Genomic DNA, 20,810 nt, shown 5'->3' with positions numbered 1-20,810 from the left:
AGTGGCCTAGCCAAAGTCCTGACCTGAATCCTATTGAGATGTTGTGGTATAACCTTAAAAAGGCCGTTCATGCTCGAAAACACTCTAATGTAACTGAATTAGGACAATTCTGCAGATGAGTGGGCCAAAATTCCTCCAGGACGCTGTAAAAGCCTCATTGCACGTTATCGCAAACGCTTGGTTGCAGTTGTTGCTGCTAAGGGTGGCCCAACCAGTTATTAGGTTTAGGGGGCAATCACTTTTTCACACAGGGCCATGATGGTTTGGATTTTTTTTCACCTTTAATAATAAACACCTTCATTTACAAATTGCATTTTGTGTTTACTTGTGTTGTCCTTGACTATTGTTTAAATTGGTTTGATGTTCCGAAACACTTAAGTGTAACAAACATGCAAAGGAACAGGAAATGAGGAAGGGGGCAAACACTTTTTCACACCACTGTATGTGAAATATTCCATGTAGTTGGGCCCAGTCAGCAATATCACTAAAGATGTAAGCAGCCCTGTGTAAGCTACAACTTACACAGGCCTTTCTTTTACTCCCAATGGTTAAACTGAGCAGAGAAGGAACAAAAGGAAAGTATTTGCTGCTGGCAATGGATTGGCTACATTAGATTGAACCATTGCCCTGCATAGGCAGGAACACATGGTAACTTTAATTCAGCAAACACACGGTCGGAATTTCAGCCAACAAAAGACTGATTAGAGCTTTTTGTTGGAAAATGCGACCGTGTGTATGCGCCATCGGAATTTTGCTCGCCAAATTTCTGCCAGCAAAAGATTGAGAGCAGGTTCTCAATTTTTCCAATGGAAAAAATTTCTATCGGAGAATCCGATCGTGTGTATGCAATTCCGATGCGCAAAAACTCATGCATGCTCAGATTCAACTACAAGACAGAAGCTATTGGCTACTGGCTTTTGAACTTCCTTTTTCTAGTCCCATTGTACGTGTTGTATGTCACCGCATTCTTGATAGTCGGAATTTGGTGTGACTGTGTGTATGCAAGACAGCTTGAGTGAAATCCCTTCGGAATTCCGTCGGGAAAACCATCAAAGCTTTTTCCGACCAAAATTCTGATCATGTGTACGTGGCATTAGGCAGGATAAGGTGATACATTGTTTCAGAGAATGAACAAAGAGGAAGAGGAAAAAGAAAATACATTCACATTGCATATAAATGTTATGTGTTGTCATTTTCAGCCAGCTAGTGGCACTTTGGGGTCCTTTTCACACATTTCCAATTTGCAGTACATTTAAAAGAAAAAAAAAACCGGAAAATTCCTATCAAAATTCTTACCGTAATTTTCCTTTCCTGATGGACTCCATGGCAGCAACGTGTGGGTTAAGTCCCGCCTCCACTACCCTATAGGACACTACTCCCATAAATCTTTGCTCCCTGCCCATGGCCGTGTTCGATAACTAGCCTACTCCAGCCATTTTGGGAGGGAACTCCTGCTGCCATGGAGTCCATCAGGAAAGGAAAATTACGGTAAGTATTTTGATAGGAATTTTCCGTTTTCCTGACAGACTCCATGGCAGCAACGTGTGGGAAATAACTCGCCAAACACACTCGGGTGGGCAAAAAATGCTGAACAAAAAATTTATTTAACACTGTCCACCGACAGCGCCTTTAAGCCAAAATCAACAGAAGATAAACTGGCAGGTTCAACACAATAGTGAGCCATAAATGTATGAATGGATGACCAAGAGGCAGCCTTGCAGATAACCTCAGGAGCCACATGACGTGAAGCTGCCCAAGAAGTAGAGAGACTTCTCGTGGAATGTGCCGTAACCGCCTCAGGAGGAGCCAAGCCCTTCTCATTATAAGCCCACTGGATCGCCTGAACCACCCACGTGGAGATGGATCTGACCGAAGCCCTAAGGCCTTTGCTTTTACCATGAAAAAGAACAAAAAGATAATCTGATTGCCGGAAAGAAGCTGTCGCCTCCAGGTATCGTTTCAAGATAACTCCCATGTCGAGAGGATGAAGATCCTGATTCCCAGCCGAATAAAAAGGTAGGAAGGGTAATGTCCTGATTTTCGGGAAAGACTGAGGTAACCTTTGGGTTCGACCCCAGCATTGGCACTAGGACCACTCTGTCAGGGAAGAATGTGAGGAAAGGTTCCTTTGATCCTAAAGACTGAATCTCAGAGACTCTTTTGCTGAGGATATGGCCACCAAAAAAGATGTCATTAGGGACAATTCTTTGACTGAAAGTGTTCTGTCCAGATGAGAGAAGAAGTCGAGAACTAGCGGTAAATCCCACTTGGGGAACCTAGGTTTCCTCTGTGGTCTAAGTCTAATCGCTCCTTTAAAAAATTGCTGAACCAATGGATGTTTAGCCCAGGATACTCCAGAAAAGGCCGAGATTGCCGAGACTTGCACACGAAGAGCGCTGACAGATAGGGGAATGTCTAGTCCGGACTGTAAGAAACCGAGAACATCCTGAACCGTCAAATTACCACTGGAGCAAGACCTGGAAGACAAGTGACTTGTGAATCTAGACCAAATCCTCTCATATACCTGGTTGGTACTTTTCCTCCTTGCACTCATGAGAGTAGGAATGGCCTCCTTTGGGCAACCCAGAGCCTCTAACCTTCCCCTCTCAAAAACCAGACCCTCAGACATAGATGGGCTGGACAGGGATGGAGCTTCGAGCCCTGGGATAGAAGATTGGGTCTGAGAGGTAAGGGAATCGGATCTCTGACACTGAGGAGCATTAGAAGCGGAAACCATGGCCTGTTGGGCCAATAAGGTATTACAGCTATCACCTCTACTGCTTCTGTTTTGAGTCTCCGCAGGAACTGTAGAATAATAGGAGTTGGAGGAAAGGCGTAAGCTTTGTTGAACCACCATCGATCCGTCAGCGCATCCACTCCGTAGGCCTGAGGATCCCGAAACCTGGAATAATACCTCGCCAGTTTCTTGTTGCAAGGGGAAGCAAATAGGTCGACCTCTGGGGAGAACCACAACGTTAGAATCCACCTGAAAACTTCTTCGTGAAGGGACCATTCGTTGTTGTCCAGATTGACCCGAGACAGAAAATCCGCTTGGACGTTCTGCGTTCCTGGAACATAAGTTGCTGTAATGTTGACCAGGTTCTTCTGAGCCCAAGACATGATTGGCTCTACCTCCTGAAGAAGGGACAGACTCCGAGTACCTCCTTGTCTCCTTATATATGCCACTGCTGTAGTGTTGTCTAGTCTGAGTAGGACCGAGGTTCCTAAGACCAGATGACGAAAGGCTAGGAGCGCCTGGAAGGCTGCCCTCAATTCTAGAATATTCGACACCATCCTCCTGGAAGGAAAGTCCCAGGTGCCCTGTGCTACTTCCGTCAAACAGTGGGCGCCCCAGCCCCTGTTGCTGGCATCCGAAGTTATTGTCACCCATGAGATGGGGAGAATGGAATGGCAATTGAATAGGTTCTCCTTCCGAAGCCACCAGAGCAGAGAGATTCTCATTGAAGATGTGATCCGGATAGGTTGCATCTTGTTGCCCAGCCATTGGTGAAGAAACCCCTTTTGGAACGGTCTCATCTTCCATTGGGCCCACTTCACCATTGGAATCGTGGCCACCATGGTTCCAATAATCCTCAGGCACTGAAGAGCCGGAAGACGGGAGGCTGAGAGGGCTGGACGAATTCTGTCTCGAATTACCACTACTTTCTCTTCGGGTAAAGAGATGGTACCCCTCACTGTGTTGAAGAGTGCGCCTAGGAACACAAGAGACTGGGAGGGAATTAACTGACTCTTTTCTAGATTCAGGATCCAACCGAACTCTTGAAGAGTGGAGATAACCTGACCCTTGTGCAGTAACAGACGGTCTCTGTCCTGGGCTAGCAGCAGAAGATCGTCCAAATAGTGGTGAAGACGAATTCCCTTGGTTCTCAATAGAGCCACTACGGCCAACAACACCTTTGAGAACACTCGGGGGGACGTTGAAAGTTCGAACGGGAGACACACGAACTGGAGATGTAGTTTTCCTACTGAAAATCGCAGAAACTGCTGAAAATCTTCTGCCACAGGGACATGAAAGTAAGCGTCCTTTAGGTCTATTGAAATCATCCAGTCTCCTGACAGGACTGACTGTTGTATTGTAGACAAGGTTTCCATCTTGAACCTTTCCTTCTTGATAAAACGATTCAGATGTGTAAGGTCTATGACTGGTCTCCAAGAACCGTTTTTCTTCTGGACCATAAAAAGAGGGGAATAAATTCCTCTCCCTCGTTGATCGTCTGGCACGGGTACGGCAGCGCCTTGAGCCAATAAAGATTTCACGTAGGCCAACAAGATCTGCCTTTTTTCTTCTGTGGCTGGAAATGAAGTGGGAACATACTTTAGTCTTGGGGACCTGCAGAAGGTCCAAGAATGGCCTGAAGAGACCGTTCTGACGGTCCAGAGGTCCTGGATTGAGGCCGCCCAGACATGCCGAAAATGTAGAAGACGAGCCCCCACCTGGCCTATCTGAGCGGGCCCAATCTCAAAAAGATTTGGTTGGTTCCCTCTCTCCTGACGCACTGCTCTTGGCGGATTTCTTGAAGGATGACTGCCTTGATTTCCATGATCTGGAATATTCCCGACCCGGTTTATAGCTACGGGCCTCCCTGGCCTGCTCTTGATACTGCTTTTTAGGAAAAAATCTCCTCTGGCTTTTTAAGCGTCTATCCTGGGGAAGAAACCCCGACTTACCACCAGTGGCCCGGGTTATGGCATTATCCAATTTATTCCCAAAAAGAGAAGAACCCTCGAAGGGGATACGGCACCACACCTGTTTAGATGCTGGATCAGCCAGCCAGGGACGGAGCCAAAGGGCCCGTTTGGCGGTTACAGCTGAAAGCATGACCCGGGACACTAGGCGGATGATGTCAATCGAAGCCTCCCCCAGAAAAGCCGAAGCAAGCCGCAACTCCTGGATAGGAGAGTTTTTAGCGACTTCATCCGAAATGTTTCTGAGAGTATCATCCACACCGTCCGTCCAGACTTCCATGGCTTTGGACATTGCCGCTAAAGCCAATGCTGGCTTGCATGCCATACCAGCAGTGAGGTAGACTCTCTTTAAATCGGAATCAATCCGCCTATCTAAGGCATCCTTGAATGAAACTGTATCCTCCAATGGAAGGGTCACATGTTTTACTAATCTCATCACCGCTGCATCCACGAGTGGAGCGGATTCCAGATACTTGACCTCATCCTCCTTAAAGGGATATAACCTTAGGACTTTTGAGAGCATACTATTCTTTTTCTCAACTTTACTCCATTCATCCGTGATGACCTCACCAAGTTCAGACAGGAACGGAAAGTTAAGACGCTCCCTTTTAAGTTGCTTGAAATACTTCCTTTGTTTGGAAGGATTAGCCACCTCATCTTCCCAGTTCAAAGCCTCTCTGATGGCCTTCACCAAGGGAGAAAGTAAGGCAAAGTCAAACCCCACACAGGGGCTATCTTCCTCAGATTCACTGTCTGAAGCAGCAGCTGAATGGTGGCTTGTTAAAGAGGACTCCCAGAGCTCTTGAGCATGCGAATCCCTGACTGGTGACTGAGGTGATTCTGACTAAGGCACAGGGGTCTGATTGGCCCCGATCCCCTTGAGGGACTCTTTCACCACTTTTTCCACAAGGGATCTTAGTTGCTGGTCCGTACCCCCTCTCTTACTAGAGGCTTTGGAAAAGCAGAGGTCACACAGGGATTTCCCAATAGGAACTTGCGATCTGCATCCCCAGCAAGTATTAATAACAGAGTGGCTGGAATGAGCCCTGGAGGAGTGAGATCGATCCTCGCTACGGCGCCCAGATCTTGAGGGTGAGCCGTGATGTTTAGACTTAGAATATGAGTGCCGGTGGTAAGACTTAGAAGAATCGCTTCCTCTGTGCGTTGAGCTGCGTTGCTGTGCTGATCTAGATGGGCTAAGACAGAGATAGAAGAGACATACAGATAAGGAAAGATAACACACTGACTAATACCGGACCACTCCCCCCCCCCTTACTTCCTCCCCAGACAGTACCTATTATGAGAGGGCTGGCCACATACCGGCGGAGGTGAGTCCATGTCTCTAGGGGTTTCCATAAATGCTGCAAAGACATATAAGTAAGGCTGAGGGCATCAAACACACACACTCCCACCCCCTTCTTCCCAGAAGGCCACCTACCTCCACAGCAGAAAACCTGGACAAGGGGAAGTCACGTAATAACCTGCAAGCATTCCCAAAGCTTGCAGGCTATTTTCTAAGTTTAAATAAGGCGCCTTAATGACGTCATCACCGCGTCCTGTGTACCGCTACTGCGCATGCGCGAATAGCGTCATTTTGCCGCCACTGCGCACGCGCGAACCAAGCCTCGATCCCGTGCTGTACGCGCGCATGCGCAGAACGAACGTACCGACGAAGACCCGGAAGTGAGCGCCGGCTGGAACGCAGGCTAATCCGACCGTCACGCCTATACCCACATACACAGATACAGAAAACGAACGGAAAATGAAGGAGAAATGGCAAGAAACAAACACAAACTGCTGCCATGGAAAAGAGGAACAATCTTACCGCTCCCACACGATCGTCTCCAGGCCGAAGGTAAGCACAATACATACCGAACTTCTCAGGGCAAAATAGGTCACCTGCTATTTAGCTGGGCTATCCGACCAAATGCGCAGCCTGCCTGCCAGTGGCTAGGTTTCTGGCTTCCTCCAGCGCTTATATCCAATGCCCACTCCATACCCTGCTAGTAGCTAGGGCTTAACGGAGTCATGCGACAATTCCATCCAGTCGCAATTCGGCCAAACCAACAATGGAACCGTGTGGGAGCAATCTTCAGGTAGAAAGACCATAACGTCTGGTCCTACGGAGGAGGACAAAAAAAGAACACGGCCATGGGCAGGGAGCAAAGATTTATGGGAGTAGTGTCCTATAGGGTAGTGGAGGCGGGACTTAACCCACACGTTGCTGCCATGGAGTCTGTCAGGAAAACTATTTATTAGACAGCAGGGTCTTATTCCTCCCATTCCCCTCTCCCTATATGGCTCCAGTTAAGGTTAACATTTAAGGGTCTGAAAGGAAACAGCTTGTGCTGCACTGTCTCACCCATTTAAAAACGTCTAATGTTAAAGAAAAAAATTAAACTAAATTGACACGAAACCATGATAGTTAAGCGCATTTAAAACCTGTTGATTAGCCTAGCCTTGTAGCCAATATAGTCAGAAAAAAAGTAAAAAATGATACTTACCAATAACCCGAAAACGGTCATAAGGTGTTACTGTAAAGTGAAAACAATCTTTAAATGGCAAGAAATTACATTCAATCAAGTAATAATATAATATATATATATATATATATATATATATATATATATATATATATATATAATATAATATAATATATATTATATATAATATAATATAAACAAGGGTAGATTCACTAGTAGCATGAATAGGCGGTGTCCGATGCAGTGGATTGCTCAATTAAAAAGTATCAAATAGTCTCTAAAAGTCTCTAAATAAAACACTTCAGTAACAAAGGGTCTGGGAATCAAATCCTAGTAGTCCAAACACACAAAATCATATTTCTCTTTTAACAACACTGTATTAAAAATAGGAGTAAAAAAATATATAAATAATAGGCTGCATTGTTCATAAGGAAAAGTAAAAAATAACAAATAGAAGAAACGGGAGAAGAAAGAAGTGAAAAAAAAAAAAAAAAAAGTGTTCATAAATGGGCAAAATTGTTACAATGTATCAATAATTTTGATTGCTCTGGCACCACAGCAAGCTGATTTTCTGTGCTTGGACCACAAAGATTGGATTCTTGGACCCTTGCTTTCTGTGTTTCACTTAGAAACTTTTAGAAACTGTTTAATACTGCCTATTCATGCTACCTGGTTTATTTGTTTTTCTTTACTTCTCTTGGTCATTACTCATTCCACTATCTGCAGGATCAATAACTAGAATCTGTTGTACATATTAACCCTTTCACCACCGACAAGCGCTCTGATAGCGCCGATTTCTTACAGTTTTGCTTTTGTTTTCCATACAATGGTAGAATTATAGAAGCTGACATTGCTGACTGTTTTTTTTTAAGGTAATGGTTTCAGGGCTGCCATACCGATCTCTGCTTTTCCAGATTTTGGGTCACTGACACAGAACAAGCAATATTTAATTTTCACCCTTCATGCTTGTTCAAAGGGACTAAAGCCTGGGGCATAGTGATGGACGAACTTCCGACGGGACGTTTCGCGAACGCGAAATGCGAACGGACCCAAACGTTCGCGAAACCGAACGTTCGCCGCGGGCCCCATTGACTTCAATGGGAGGCGAACTTTGCAAACCTTCATGTCGAATTTGCGGCCACGTGGTAATTATTAGGGGGTAAAACGTAGTCCCACCATCTGGACAATGACATAATACATGTATGAGGTGAATTTGGGATCGATAACTACAAGCATTTTTATTTTATTTGGGAAATTGTTCTAACAATTCAGGACTATGGAGCTAATGAAGGCAATGGAGGAGAGGGAAGGTCAGGGACCAGGGTAGGCAAAGAAGAGGGTGCAGGAGATGATCACCAGCAGCGTGACATACCGGAATGACACATGCACCGTGATAGAGGCATCTGACAGCAGCACCGTAATACAGAGCACTGACAGCAGCACCGTGACATACAGCGCTGACAGCAGCACCGTGACATACAGCGCTGACAGCAGCACCGTGACATACAGCGCTGACAGCAGCACCGTGACATACAGCGCTGACAGCAGCACCGTGACATACAGCGCTGACAGCAGCACCGTGACATACAGCGCTGACAGCAGCACCGTGACATACAGCGCTGACAGCAGCACCGTGACATACAGCGCTGACAGCAGCACCGTGACATACAGCGCTGACAGCAGCACCGTGACATACAGCGCTGACAGCAGCACCGTGACATACAGCACTGACAGCAGCACCGTAAGCAGCCCCAGGAGGAAGTCAGCACAGCACAGGGATGGTGTGATCCCCTCATAATAAGAACCCCCAGGAGGAAGTCAGCACAGCACAGGGATAGTGTGATCCCTTCATAATAAGAACCCCCAGGAGGAAGTCAGCACAGCACAGGGATATCATAAGCAGCCCCAGTAGAAATATGACACCGCTCAACCTCTTCAAAGAGGAGGGTAGGGGCATATAGTACGGTGTGCTTTTTTGGGTCAAGGAAGTGAGCCAAATGAATTAAGAAGGTCTGTGTGCTTGATTAAAAAAATAGTTTATAGACATATACATGGTCTACTGGTCACATGTGTTGAATTCCTCCGAGATCCATGCCTCATTCATTTTTAGAAATGTGAGGTAGTTAACACTGTGGTGAGCTAGGCGAGTACGCTTATCGGTCACAATCCCCCCTGCTGCGCTGAACGTCCTTTCGGACAGGACACTGGATGAGGGGCAAGCCAACAGTTCGATTGCAAATTGGGCAAGCTCTGGCCAGAGGTCAAGCCTGCCCACCCAGTAGTCTAGGGGTTCATCACTCCTCAGAGCGTCCACATCGGCCGTTAACCCAATGTAGTCGGACACCTGACGGTCTAGGCGTTCCCTGATGCTGGATCCGGATGACACCTGTCGATGGGTCGGCTGAAAGAATGACCTCATATCCGAAGTCACCAACACATCTTCAAACCGGCCTCTTCTTGCAGGCGCTGTTGGATTGGTACCCGCAAATCCTTCTCTGGGAGTGGGAATTGCTCCTCTGCCAGCGCACGCAAAAGCAGAATGCAGCATTTCTCGAAGCAAGGCCTGGAAGTGCTGCATTCTGACAGCCCTCTGCGACGGCGGTAACATTTCCGCCATTTTGTGTTTGTACCGGGGGTCTAAGTACGTTGCCACCCAGTACTGGTCCTTGACCCTCATGCTTTTTATACGGGGGTCCCTATTAAAACACTGGAGCATGAAGGCCCCCATTTGCACTAAAGTGGAAGCGGTGTGGTGGCCTGGCTCCTGCTCATCATCCAGGATAATGTCGTCCTCTTCATTCTCCTCTCCCCATCCTCGCACAACAGGGATCCCAGAAAGGTTTAAAGCATGCTCTTCTTGCTCCTGCTCATCCGCCCCGGCACCATCCTCCTCTGACTCCTCATCAGACTCCTGTTGTTGACTTGTCTCAGATAGAGTAGCCCCCCCTGGGAATTCATCCAGCATTGCGACTTCCTCATCTTCCCGCTCCTGCTCCTCCACAGCCTGATCAATGACACGACGCAATGCACGCTCCAGAAAGAAGGCATAAGGTACCATGTCACTGATGGCGCCATGGCTGCGACTGACCAGTTTGGTGATCTCCTCAAATGGCCGCAGAAGTCTGCATGTGTCGCGCATGAGCAGCCACTGGCGCGGTGAAAAAAAACCCAGCTCCCCAGAACCGTTTCTTTCGCAGAGTTCATACAGGTAGACGTTAACTGCACGTTTCTGCTGGAGCAGCCTATCAAGCATATAGAAGGTTGAGTTCCATCGCGTCGGGCAATCGCAAATAAGACGTCTGACCGGCAGATGGTGTCGCCGCTGAATGTCAGCAAGGCGAGCCATGGCCGTGTAAGATCTTCTGAAATGGGCCGAGATTTTCCTTGCCTGCCGCAAGATGTCCTGGACCCCAGGGTATTTGACAAGGAATCGCTGCACGACCAAGTTTAAGACGTGTGCCATGCACGGCACGTGCGTGATTTTGCCCTGTTTCAATGCGCTAAGCAGATTGGCACCGTTGTCACACACCACTTTACCAACTGTCAAATTGAGCGGTGTTAGCCACTCATCTGCCTGTGAACGCAAAGCTGAAAGGAGTGCCGGGCCAGTGTGGCTCTTTGCTTCCAGGCACAACAGACGCAGCACGGCATGGCAACGTCTCACCTGGCATGTGGAATAGGTTCTGGGGAGCTTGGGCGGTGCAGTGGAAGAGACGCTAGCAGCGGAAAAGGAGGAGGCAGCTGAGGAGGAGAGGGAGGAGGATGGAGTAGGAGGAGGAGAAGAAGAGTCAGGCCTGCATGCAATCCGTGGCGGTAAAACCAAATCTACACGGGTGCCACGGGTTACATGCTTGACGGCCGTCAGAAGGTTCACCCAGTGGGCAGTAAAACTGATATACCTTCCCTGCCCGTGTTTGCTAGACCACGTGTCTGTGGTCAGATGTATCTTGGCACCGACACTGTGTGCCAGAGATACATTCACTTGCCGCTGAACATGGCCATATAGCTCTGGGATGCCCTTCTCTGAGAAATACTTCCTTCCTGGGACCTTCCATTGTGGTGTTCCAATGGCCACAAATTTGCGAAAGGCCTCCGAGTCCACCAGTTTATATGGCAGTAGTTGGCGGGCTATGAGTTCTGACAAGCCAGCCGCCAACCGTTGGGCAAGAGGGTTATCCGGCGTCATCATTTTTTTACGCTCAAACATTAGGCCCACGGAAGCCTGCCTTTTTGCAGAAAAATGTGAGCTTGGCGTGATGGAAGGTGGAGTGGAGGACAATTGTGAGGAGAGAGGAGAAGGAGAAGTAGAAGACGAGGCTGGACGGTGAGAGCCTGCAGTGTGGCTTTGTGTGTTCCGTTGCTCCCACTGGGCTCGGTGATGGCTGCTCATGTGCCTTCTTAAGGCGGTCGTCCCTAGGTGAGTATTGGGCTTACCGCGACTAACGCGTTGACTGCAAAGATTGCAGATGGCAACGCTATTGTCAGCAGCGGACACGTTAAAAAAAGCCCACACTGCGGAGCCATGTGCCGGTGTCCTGGGAGCGCCAGATGTGACCGTACATGGTCGATGACTCGCTCCTGATACATTTGCAGTCTGCTTTGTCCCTGCTGTGCAATGTAAGTCATTGCTGCTTCTCCTCCCTATCTGCTGGTCCATATCTCCCTCTGAACTCCCCTCCTCTTCCTCTCTTGTGGGCACCCACGTGACATCACTAGACACGTCATCATCAACGTCACCTTCCCCACCGCTATAAGTAGAGATCTCGGAGTAGGCAGCAACACCGGGGACCAACCTCCTCCTTGGGCTGATCTGGGTACTGGCGTCAGACTGCTGAGTAGCGCTTGTTGCTACCTCCTCTTCCTGATCCAATACCAAGAGTGGCTGCGCATCAGAAATGTCCTCTTGATATGGATCGGAAAATAATTCCAGTGACTCAAGCGGAAGGTATGTGGTGGTGGTGGTGGTGGTCGTGTTGTTGGTGGTAGTGTCTTTGGGGGTGCACATAGCAGAGAGTGAAGAAGAGGGTGCAGATCGAGAGGATGAGGAGGGTGCAGAAGAGTAAGGCTGAGCGAGCCACTCAACCAAGTCTGGTGCATCCTTTAAAGTAATTGAACGCACCTTCTGCAACTTCCCACTTTGGCTCAAGCCTGTTGCTCCTGCCCTACCCCTACCACCCCTGCGGAAGGGCCTGCCTCTTCCTCTGCCTGTCATTTTTTAAATGACCCTGTGACAAAACTCTTAGTCCCTATACCGATGAAGGACTGCTGCAGTATAGGGCAGCGGTCAGCAGTGGTGCACGTCAACCCTATCTATTGTGGACCGATAGCGGTCCTTACAGAACAGCAGACTGTACCGCACTCAAGCCTATGTACCGTAGCACCCTATACCAAGTTACCAGTCCTTATAAGAACTTTTGTGGACCAAGCAGGTTGTGTATTAGTGTTTAGCAGACTGTACGTCAGTCCCTATACCGCTGAAGGACTGCTGCAGTATAGGGCAGCGGTCAGCAGTGGTGCACGTCAACCCTATCTATTGTGGACCGATAGCGGTCCTTACAGAACAGCAGACTGTACCGCACTCAAGCCTATGTACCGTAGCACCCTATACCAAGTTACCAGTCCTTATAAGAACTTTTGTGGAACAAGCAGGTTGTGTGTTAGTGATTAGCAGACTGTACGTCAGTCCCTATACCGCTGAAGGACTGCTGCAGTATAGGGCAGCGGTCAGCAGTGGTGCACGTCAACCCTATCTATTGTGGACCGATAGCGGTCCTTACAGAACAGCAGACTGTACCGCACTCAAGCCTATGTACCGTAGCACCCTATACCAAGTTACCAGTCCTTATAAGAACTTTTGTGGAACAAGCAGGTTGTGTGTTAGTGATTAGCAGACTGTACGTCAGTCCCTATACCGCTGAAGGACTGCTGCAGTATAGGGCAGCGGTCAGCAGTGGTGCACGTCAACCCTATCTATTGTGGACCGATAGCGGTCCTTACAGAACAGCAGACTGTACCGCACTCAAGCCTATGTACCGTAGCACCCTATACCAAGTTACCAGTCCTTATAAGAACTTTTGTGGAACAAGCAGGTTGTGTGTTAGTGATTAGCAGACTGTACGTCAGTCCCTATACCGCTGAAGGACTGCTGCAGTATAGGGCAGCGGTCAGCAGTGGTGCACGTCAACCCTATCTATTGTGGACCGATAGCGGTCCTTACAGAACAGCAGACTGTACCGCACTCAAGCCTATGTACCGTAGCACCCTATACCAAGTTACCAGTCCTTATAAGAACTTTTGTGGACCAAGCAGGTTGTGTATTAGTGTTTAGCAGACTGTACGTCAGTCCCTATACCGCTGAAGGACTGCTGCAGTATAGGGCAGCGGTCAGCAGTGGTGCACGTCAACCCTATCTATTGTGGACCGATAGCGGTCCTTACAGAACAGCAGACTGTACCGCACTCAAGCCTATGTACCGTAGCACCCTATACCAAGTTACCAGTCCTTATAAGAACTTTTGTGGAACAAGCAGGTTGTGTGTTAGTGATTAGCAGACTGTACGTCAGTCCCTATACCGCTGAAGGACTGCTGCAGTATAGGTGAGCGGTCAGCAGTGGTGCACGTCAACCCTATCTATTGTGGACCGATAGCGGTCCTTACAGAACAGCAGACTGTACCGCACTCAAGCCTATGTACCGTAGCACCCTATACCAAGTTACCAGTCCTTATAAGAACTTTTGTGGACCAAGCAGGTTGTGTATTAGTGTTTAGCAGACTGTACGTCAGTCCCTATACCGCTGAAGGACTGCTGCAGTATAGGGCAGCGGTCAGCAGTGGTGCACGTCAACCCTATCTATTGTGGACCGATAGCGGTCCTTACAGAACAGCAGACTGTACCGCACTCAAGCCTATGTACCGTAGCACCCTATACCAAGTTACCAGTCCTTATAAGAACTTTTGTGGAACAAGCAGGTTGTGTGTTAGTGATTAGCAGACTGTACGTCAGTCCCTATACCGCTGAAGGACTGCTGCAGTATAGGTGAGCGGTCAGCAGTGGTGCACGTCAACCCTATCTATTGTGGACCGATAGCGGTCCTTACAGAACAGCAGACTGTACCGCACTCAAGCCTATGTACCGTAGCACCCTATACCAAGTTACCAGTCCTTATAAGAACTTTTGTGGACCAAGCAGGTTGTGTATTAGTGTTTAGCAGACTGTACGTCAGTCCCTATACCGCTGAAGGACTGCTGCAGTATAGGGCAGCGGTCAGCAGTGGTGCACGTCAACCCTATCTATTGTGGACCGATAGCGGTCCTTACAGAACAGCAGACTGTACCGCACTCAAGCCTATGTACCGTAGCACCCTATACCAAGTTACCAGTCCTTATAAGAACTTTTGTGGAACAAGCAGGTTGTGTGTTAGTGATTAGCAGACTGTACGTCAGTCCCTATACCGCTGAAGGACTGCTGCAGTATAGGTGAGCGGTCAGCAGTGGTGCACGTCAACCCTATCTATTGTGGACCGATAGCGGTCCTTACAGAACAGCAGACTGTACCGCACTCAAGCCTATGTACCGTAGCACCCTATACCAAGTTACCAGTCCTTATAAGAACTTTTGTGGACCAAGCAGGTTGTGTATTAGTGTTTAGCAGACTGTACGTCAGTCCCTATACCGCTGAAGGACTGCTGCAGTATAGGGCAGCGGTCAGCAGTGGTGCACGTCAACCCTATCTATTGTGGACCGATAGCGGTCCTTACAGAACAGCAGACTGTACCGCACTCAAGCCTATGTACCGTAGCACCCTATACCAAGTTACCAGTCCTTATAAGAACTTTTGTGGAACAAGCAGGTTGTGTGTTAGTGATTAGCAGACTGTACGTCAGTCCCTATACCGCTGAAGGACTGCTGCAGTATAGGTGAGCGGTCAGCAGTGGTGCACGTCAACCCTATCTATTGTGGACCGATAGCGGTCCTTACAGAACAGCAGACTGTACCGCACTCAAGCCTATGTACCGTAGCACCCTATACCAAGTTACCAGTCCTTATAAGAACTTTTGTGGACCAAGCAGGTTGTGTATTAGTGTTTAGCAGACTGTACGTCAGTCCCTATACCGCTGAAGGACTGCTGCAGTATAGGGCAGCGGTCAGCAGTGGTGCACGTCAACCCTATCTATTGTGGACCGATAGCGGTCCTTACAGAACAGCAGACTGTACCGCACTCAAGCCTATGTACCGTAGCACCCTATACCAAGTTACCAGTCCTTATAAGAACTTTTGTGGAACAAGCAGGTTGTGTGTTAGTGATTAGCAGACTGTACGTCAGTCCCTATACCGCTGAAGGACTGCTGCAGTATAGGTGAGCGGTCAGCAGTGGTGCACGTCAACCCTATCTATTGTGGACCGATAGCGGTCCTTACAGAACAGCAGACTGTACCGCACTCAAGCCTATGTACCGTAGCACCCTATACCAAGTTACCAGTCCTTATAAGAACTTTTGTGGAACAAGTGAGTTGTGAATGTTTAGCAGACTGCAGCAGAAGGGCAGCAGTCAAGTATAATATCCTTTCTATATTTGGAAGAAAGAATATTATACATGTACAAGCCTATTACTGTACCACTGATACCAGTCCTGAAAAGAACCTTTGTGGAACTAATAATAACAGCAAGTCTTTAAAATTACCCTCACTGCCTGACAACACTGCTTCCTTCCTGTCCCTATACAAATTGGCAAAAAAAGAGAACGATTAGTGGTTACTGGAACAGCTCTTTTGTGGACCTTGATAGTAACAGCTAATGATGATGATGATGATGATGATGATGAAAGACTAATCTGGCTGTCCCTGTAGCATACACCGTCCTTTCCCTTTCTCTAAACTAACAAAAGACACTCAGGCTGCTGCAAGAATCAGCAGCACAGCAAACCTATCAACACCTAACACCTATACCAGTCCTGAAAAGAACTTTTGTGTACCAAATAGCTAGTGGTTTATCTCTCCCTACTCCACACAGGAACCTGTCCCTATCGTAACAGAAGAAAGAATGTAAAATGGCCACCGGATCGGGTGTATTTATAGGTTAGGGGGAATGTACAAGTGTCCATGTGCTGTCATGTCTCAATTGGCTGTCCTGTATCACATGATAAACGTGTCACCAAAGGTTAAAGTTCTTGTATACATTAAACACGTAAGTCCGCCGCGGCGAACGACGGAAAAAGGCGTTCGAACGTGCGGACCGCGAATGTCGGAAATTCGCCGCGAAACGACCGCCGGGCGAAACGTTCGTCCATCACTACTGGGGCAGGATCCAATAAAAAAAAAAGGCATCCAAGAGGCGCTGGGGCTTTAAAATAAGTTGATACGAAGTAGAGGGAGGGCAAAAACATTGACTCAGGTTAGGCTGCTCACAACAAACAAGGCTACCCTCCAGTGCAGTGGGTAGCAGGTTACCAGAAAAAATTGCATATATGGAAGGAGCACCAGACCAAAACATAAAACAGTCCAATTTAATTTATTGGTATTGTGCTAAAAGACAGCCAACGTGTTTTAGGGGTCCCCCACTTAACATATTATAATGTAAATATAATTGTGACTGATAAATTCATGAGCCTAACAATCATAAAACACCATGGATGTCAAACATATGCATACACTATATTGTCAAAAGTATTGGGACACCTGCCTTTACACGCACATGAACTGTAATGGCATCCCAGTCTTAGTCTGTAGGGTTCAATATTGAGTTGGCCCACCCTTAACTCTTCTGGGAAGGTTGTCCACAAGGTTTAGGAGCGTGTTTATGGGAATGTTTGACCATTCTTCCAGGAGCATATTTGTGAGGTGGCCTTTTTTTTTTTTATTGGATCCTGCCCCAAGCTTTAGTCCCTTTGAAGAAGCATGAAGGGTGAAAATTAAATATTGCTTGTTTTGTGTCAGTGCCTGCACTGATGTTGTATGAGAAGGCCTGGCTCGCTGTCTCCGCTCAATGAATCCCAAAGGTGTTCTATCAGATTGAAGTTAGGACTCTGTGCATGCCAGTCAAGTTCCTTTACCCCAAACTTGCTCATTCATGTCTTTATGGACCTTGCTTTGTGCATTGTTACGCAGTCATGTTGGAACAGGAAGGAGCCATCCCCAAACTGTTCCCACAAAGTTGGGAGCATGAAATTGTCCAAAATGTCTTGGTATGCGGATGCCTTAAGCGTTTCCTTCACTGGAACTAAGGGGCCAAGCCCAACCCCTAAAAAACAACCCCACACCATAATCCCCCCGCCACCAAATGATTTGGACCAATAAGCAAAGCAAGGTTCATAAAGACATGGATGACTGAGTTTGGATGAAGGAACTTGATTGGCCTGCACAGAGTCCTAATCTCAAGCCTATAGAACACCTTTGGAATGAATTAGAGCAGAGACTGCAAGCCAGGCCTTCTCGTCCAACACCAGTGCCTGACCTCACAAATGCGCTTCTGGAAGAATGGTCAAACATTCCCATAGACACACTCCTAAACCTTGTGGAAAGCCTTCCCAGAAGAGTTGAAGCTGTTATAGCTGCAAAGGGTGGGCCAACTCAATATTGAACCCTATGGACTAAGACTGGGAAGCCATTAAAGCATGTGCGTGTAAAGGCTGGCGCCCCAATACTTTGGAAAATATAGTGTATGTATACACATATATGCATCTAAAAATAGCCACATATACACATGCTGTATGCGTATACGTGAAAAGAAATGATGATAAAGCAATATCAAATCGTAAGTAATGATTTCAGTTTTTATTATTTCCAAAAATGTGGGTATTTTTGCATGCATGCATGTGTACACATATGTAGTCATGATGAAAGGGGAGTTCCTTTGACCCCTGAAATGCGTTGGCTGTCTTTTAATACCAATAAATGAAATTTGACTTTTTTGTTTATCTTTTCTGACAGGTTCTGACACTCCTTCCATGTATGCACATTTTATTTTTCTGGTATCCAGGGGCAGGATGACAACTCTACAGCCTGTATCTTCACAAAAACAAGTCAGCAATGGCACTCTCACAGTCCTATCCTTATTAATAATATCTTCCCAAGTATGTGTATTATTTATTTGCTGAAAATGTTAAGCAGGCCAACCTGAAAAAGAGTTAAATAATGATTAATTTCTTCATCTCCTTCTATGATGTTGGTGCTGCTGCTATCCAACACTTCAGGGTGAGTTGTAGCGTATGTCTCCTGGCACTAACTGTCATTCTTCCCACCACCTACTACATCACTATAGGACACAGTAGCTTTGGGTGAACTCCAGCAAACGTGTTGGATAGCAGCACCAATGTACCTTAGTTTTCAAACATTTTTATACAGGCTGGCCAGCTTTTAAAGCGGTCCTCCACCCTGAAGTGAAAGTTCCGCTCATCTGATCCCTCCCCCCCCTCCGGTGCCACAATCGGCACCTTTCAGGGGGAGGGGGGTGCAGTTACCTGGATAATCCAGGTATCTGAACCCACTTCCGGGACAAGACCGCAGCAGATGCCCCGCCCCCCGTTGTGTTCTGGGAAACACACAGTTCCCAGGACACAGGGGGGACCAGCAGAGACGTGCAGCGCGACTCGCGCATGCGCAGTAGGGAACTGGGCAGTGCAGCCTCAATGCTTCACTTCCCGATTCCCTGACAGAGGATGGCGGCGGGGGCAGCAGAGAGACGAGCGATTGCTCGTCATCTGCCGCCGACATCGCTGGACCCTGGGACAGGTAAGTGTCAATTTGTTAAAAGTCAGCAGCTGCAATATTTGTAGCTGCTGGCTTTTAATATTTTTTTTAAAGGTGCAGGACCACTTTAACTTTTTCAGCATGGTGAAAGATTTGCTTTAAAATGACAATGTCGTACAGTTTAAATTGTTTATGTTAATACTGCTTTTGAACAGGCATGTGTAATATTTAGACGGTAACTTTACTTTCATGGGAAGAAAAAAAAAAAAAATCACAAAAGAAAATAAAATATAGAATATACAATTGTGACACAAGCCATATTGTAATTTAATGTTATTAAAAATTACTTTTCTTTTTCAATCTGCAGCGCTGTCATTTTCTGTAAATGCAATGCAATATGGCAACCTGGAGGTGTACTGTACACAGAATGTGCACAGAACGGCCCCAGAAACATCATTTCCTGCTTGTGTGATTGGCTCACTGATTTTCCCCAACGTCTACACTGAGATACAAGTCAGATTTTTGGCATCCCCTGCAACAAAAATGTCATTTTTGGTGATGTACTCCCAATAGGACAACGTCTGATGCTGACCCTGCAATTTTCCTCATTATAGCCCTGCAGCAGCTGATTGATAATCATGAAACCACTCCCATTAGACATACATGGGCACAGAAGAACAAACTGTGATTTCTTGAGAACAACAAAAGGTAGGAATCTGCATCTGCAAAGTTTGTTAAAATCCCTGCAACGTACAGCACATCGATCACCCCGAGGAGAATGTTTTTTTCTCAGCAAGTGGAGTTATGCTTTCACATTAACTTCTCCAGTAAATCCAACCGTTCCTCTATTGCTGAGGTAAAGTAAAATTATGGGCATCCATAAAAAGTAATATGTTTTTACAGCAATTAATTATAAGTGCATCTGCTCTTTTCTCTTAGTTCACCTGGAAAGTCCCACAAATACCTGTTAAGCCATCCAGTAAAGTTCATCTAATATAGCTCCCTATGATGGTGTGGCAACGATGCTGCACTGCTCTTGAATTCAGTACAGAGTGGCCACTGTCATGTAGGCTGTGCCTGTGTTCACTGCATTAGGATGAAAAAAATGTTGGTAGGGACTAGGGAACATAGTTATCAGCATTATCACCACTGAGTTACAAGTGTGTAGCTTGTCATTGAGCACTTGGCCACACCTAGTCCAGCCCACTGCTTTCTGGATTGACAGCATTGCCTCTGTTGCTGAAACCCTCCCATGGTGAGCTGCAGTGTCTGGGAGAGGAAGCGTAGGAGACGCAATAGGATTTTGCTCAATTAGACCTGATTCACACCTATGCAGGTTGCAGTTTGCATATTGCAAGTGCATTTTGCATTTTTCAATACACATTATTAAACCATTGAAGTCTATAGAACTAAAAGCCAGAAAAAGGTCCCTGGCCCTTTCCATAAAATGCACAGATGTGACCTACATCCATATGAAACCATGTTAAATGGACTGTAGTTTGTTTTTGCAAAACTGAAAATGCACTAAAAAATGCATAGGTGTGAACCAGGCCTTAGGGAAGATAAAGAACGTTTTTTTTTTTACTTTATGGCTAGATTCACCGTACTTTTTGCATTTTGCAGATTTGCACTACACTCCATTTACCATGGTTTCCTATAGAACACATTCTGTAGTGCAAATCTGCAAAATGCAAAAAGCACTAAAACTGCATAGGTGTGAATCCAGCCTATGAGGCTATTGCATTACATTGTAACTGAATATGTTACTTGTTTTAGACTGTCATATAGAAGCCTTTAGTTGTATTTAAAGGCACTTTAAGAATGCTCAGAAAATAACACTTCTGGGTGTTTTGGATGCCTGTGTTCATCCACTGCTTCCTCCCTGACTGCTGATGTGTCCCATTAGAACTACAGCAGTGCTGAAGAATAGAGGGCT

At 46.8% G+C, this 20,810-nt stretch overlaps 1 protein-coding gene across 1 annotated transcript in view; it reads right to left on the bottom strand.

Moving 5' to 3' along the window:
- Positions 1-20,810, bottom strand: part of INPP5B (inositol polyphosphate-5-phosphatase B) — a 199,566-nt gene that overhangs the window by 155,421 nt on the left and 23,335 nt on the right. Inside the window, exon 5 of the mRNA XM_077481814.1 lies at positions 7,212-7,241. Within this exon, the coding sequence (XP_077337940.1) occupies positions 7,212-7,241 (30 nt within the window). The remainder of the gene's footprint in view (positions 1-7,211; positions 7,242-20,810) is intronic.

This window comes from Lithobates pipiens, unplaced genomic scaffold (genome assembly GCF_037356315.1).
Source record: "Lithobates pipiens isolate NorthernLeopardFrog02 unplaced genomic scaffold, aLitPip1_a1.2 Scaffold_16, whole genome shotgun sequence".
Classification (NCBI taxonomy): Eukaryota; Metazoa; Chordata; class Amphibia; order Anura; family Ranidae; genus Lithobates; species Lithobates pipiens.
Note: the sequence above shows the minus strand (reverse complement) of the source record. Positions and strands in the feature narration are given on the sequence as shown.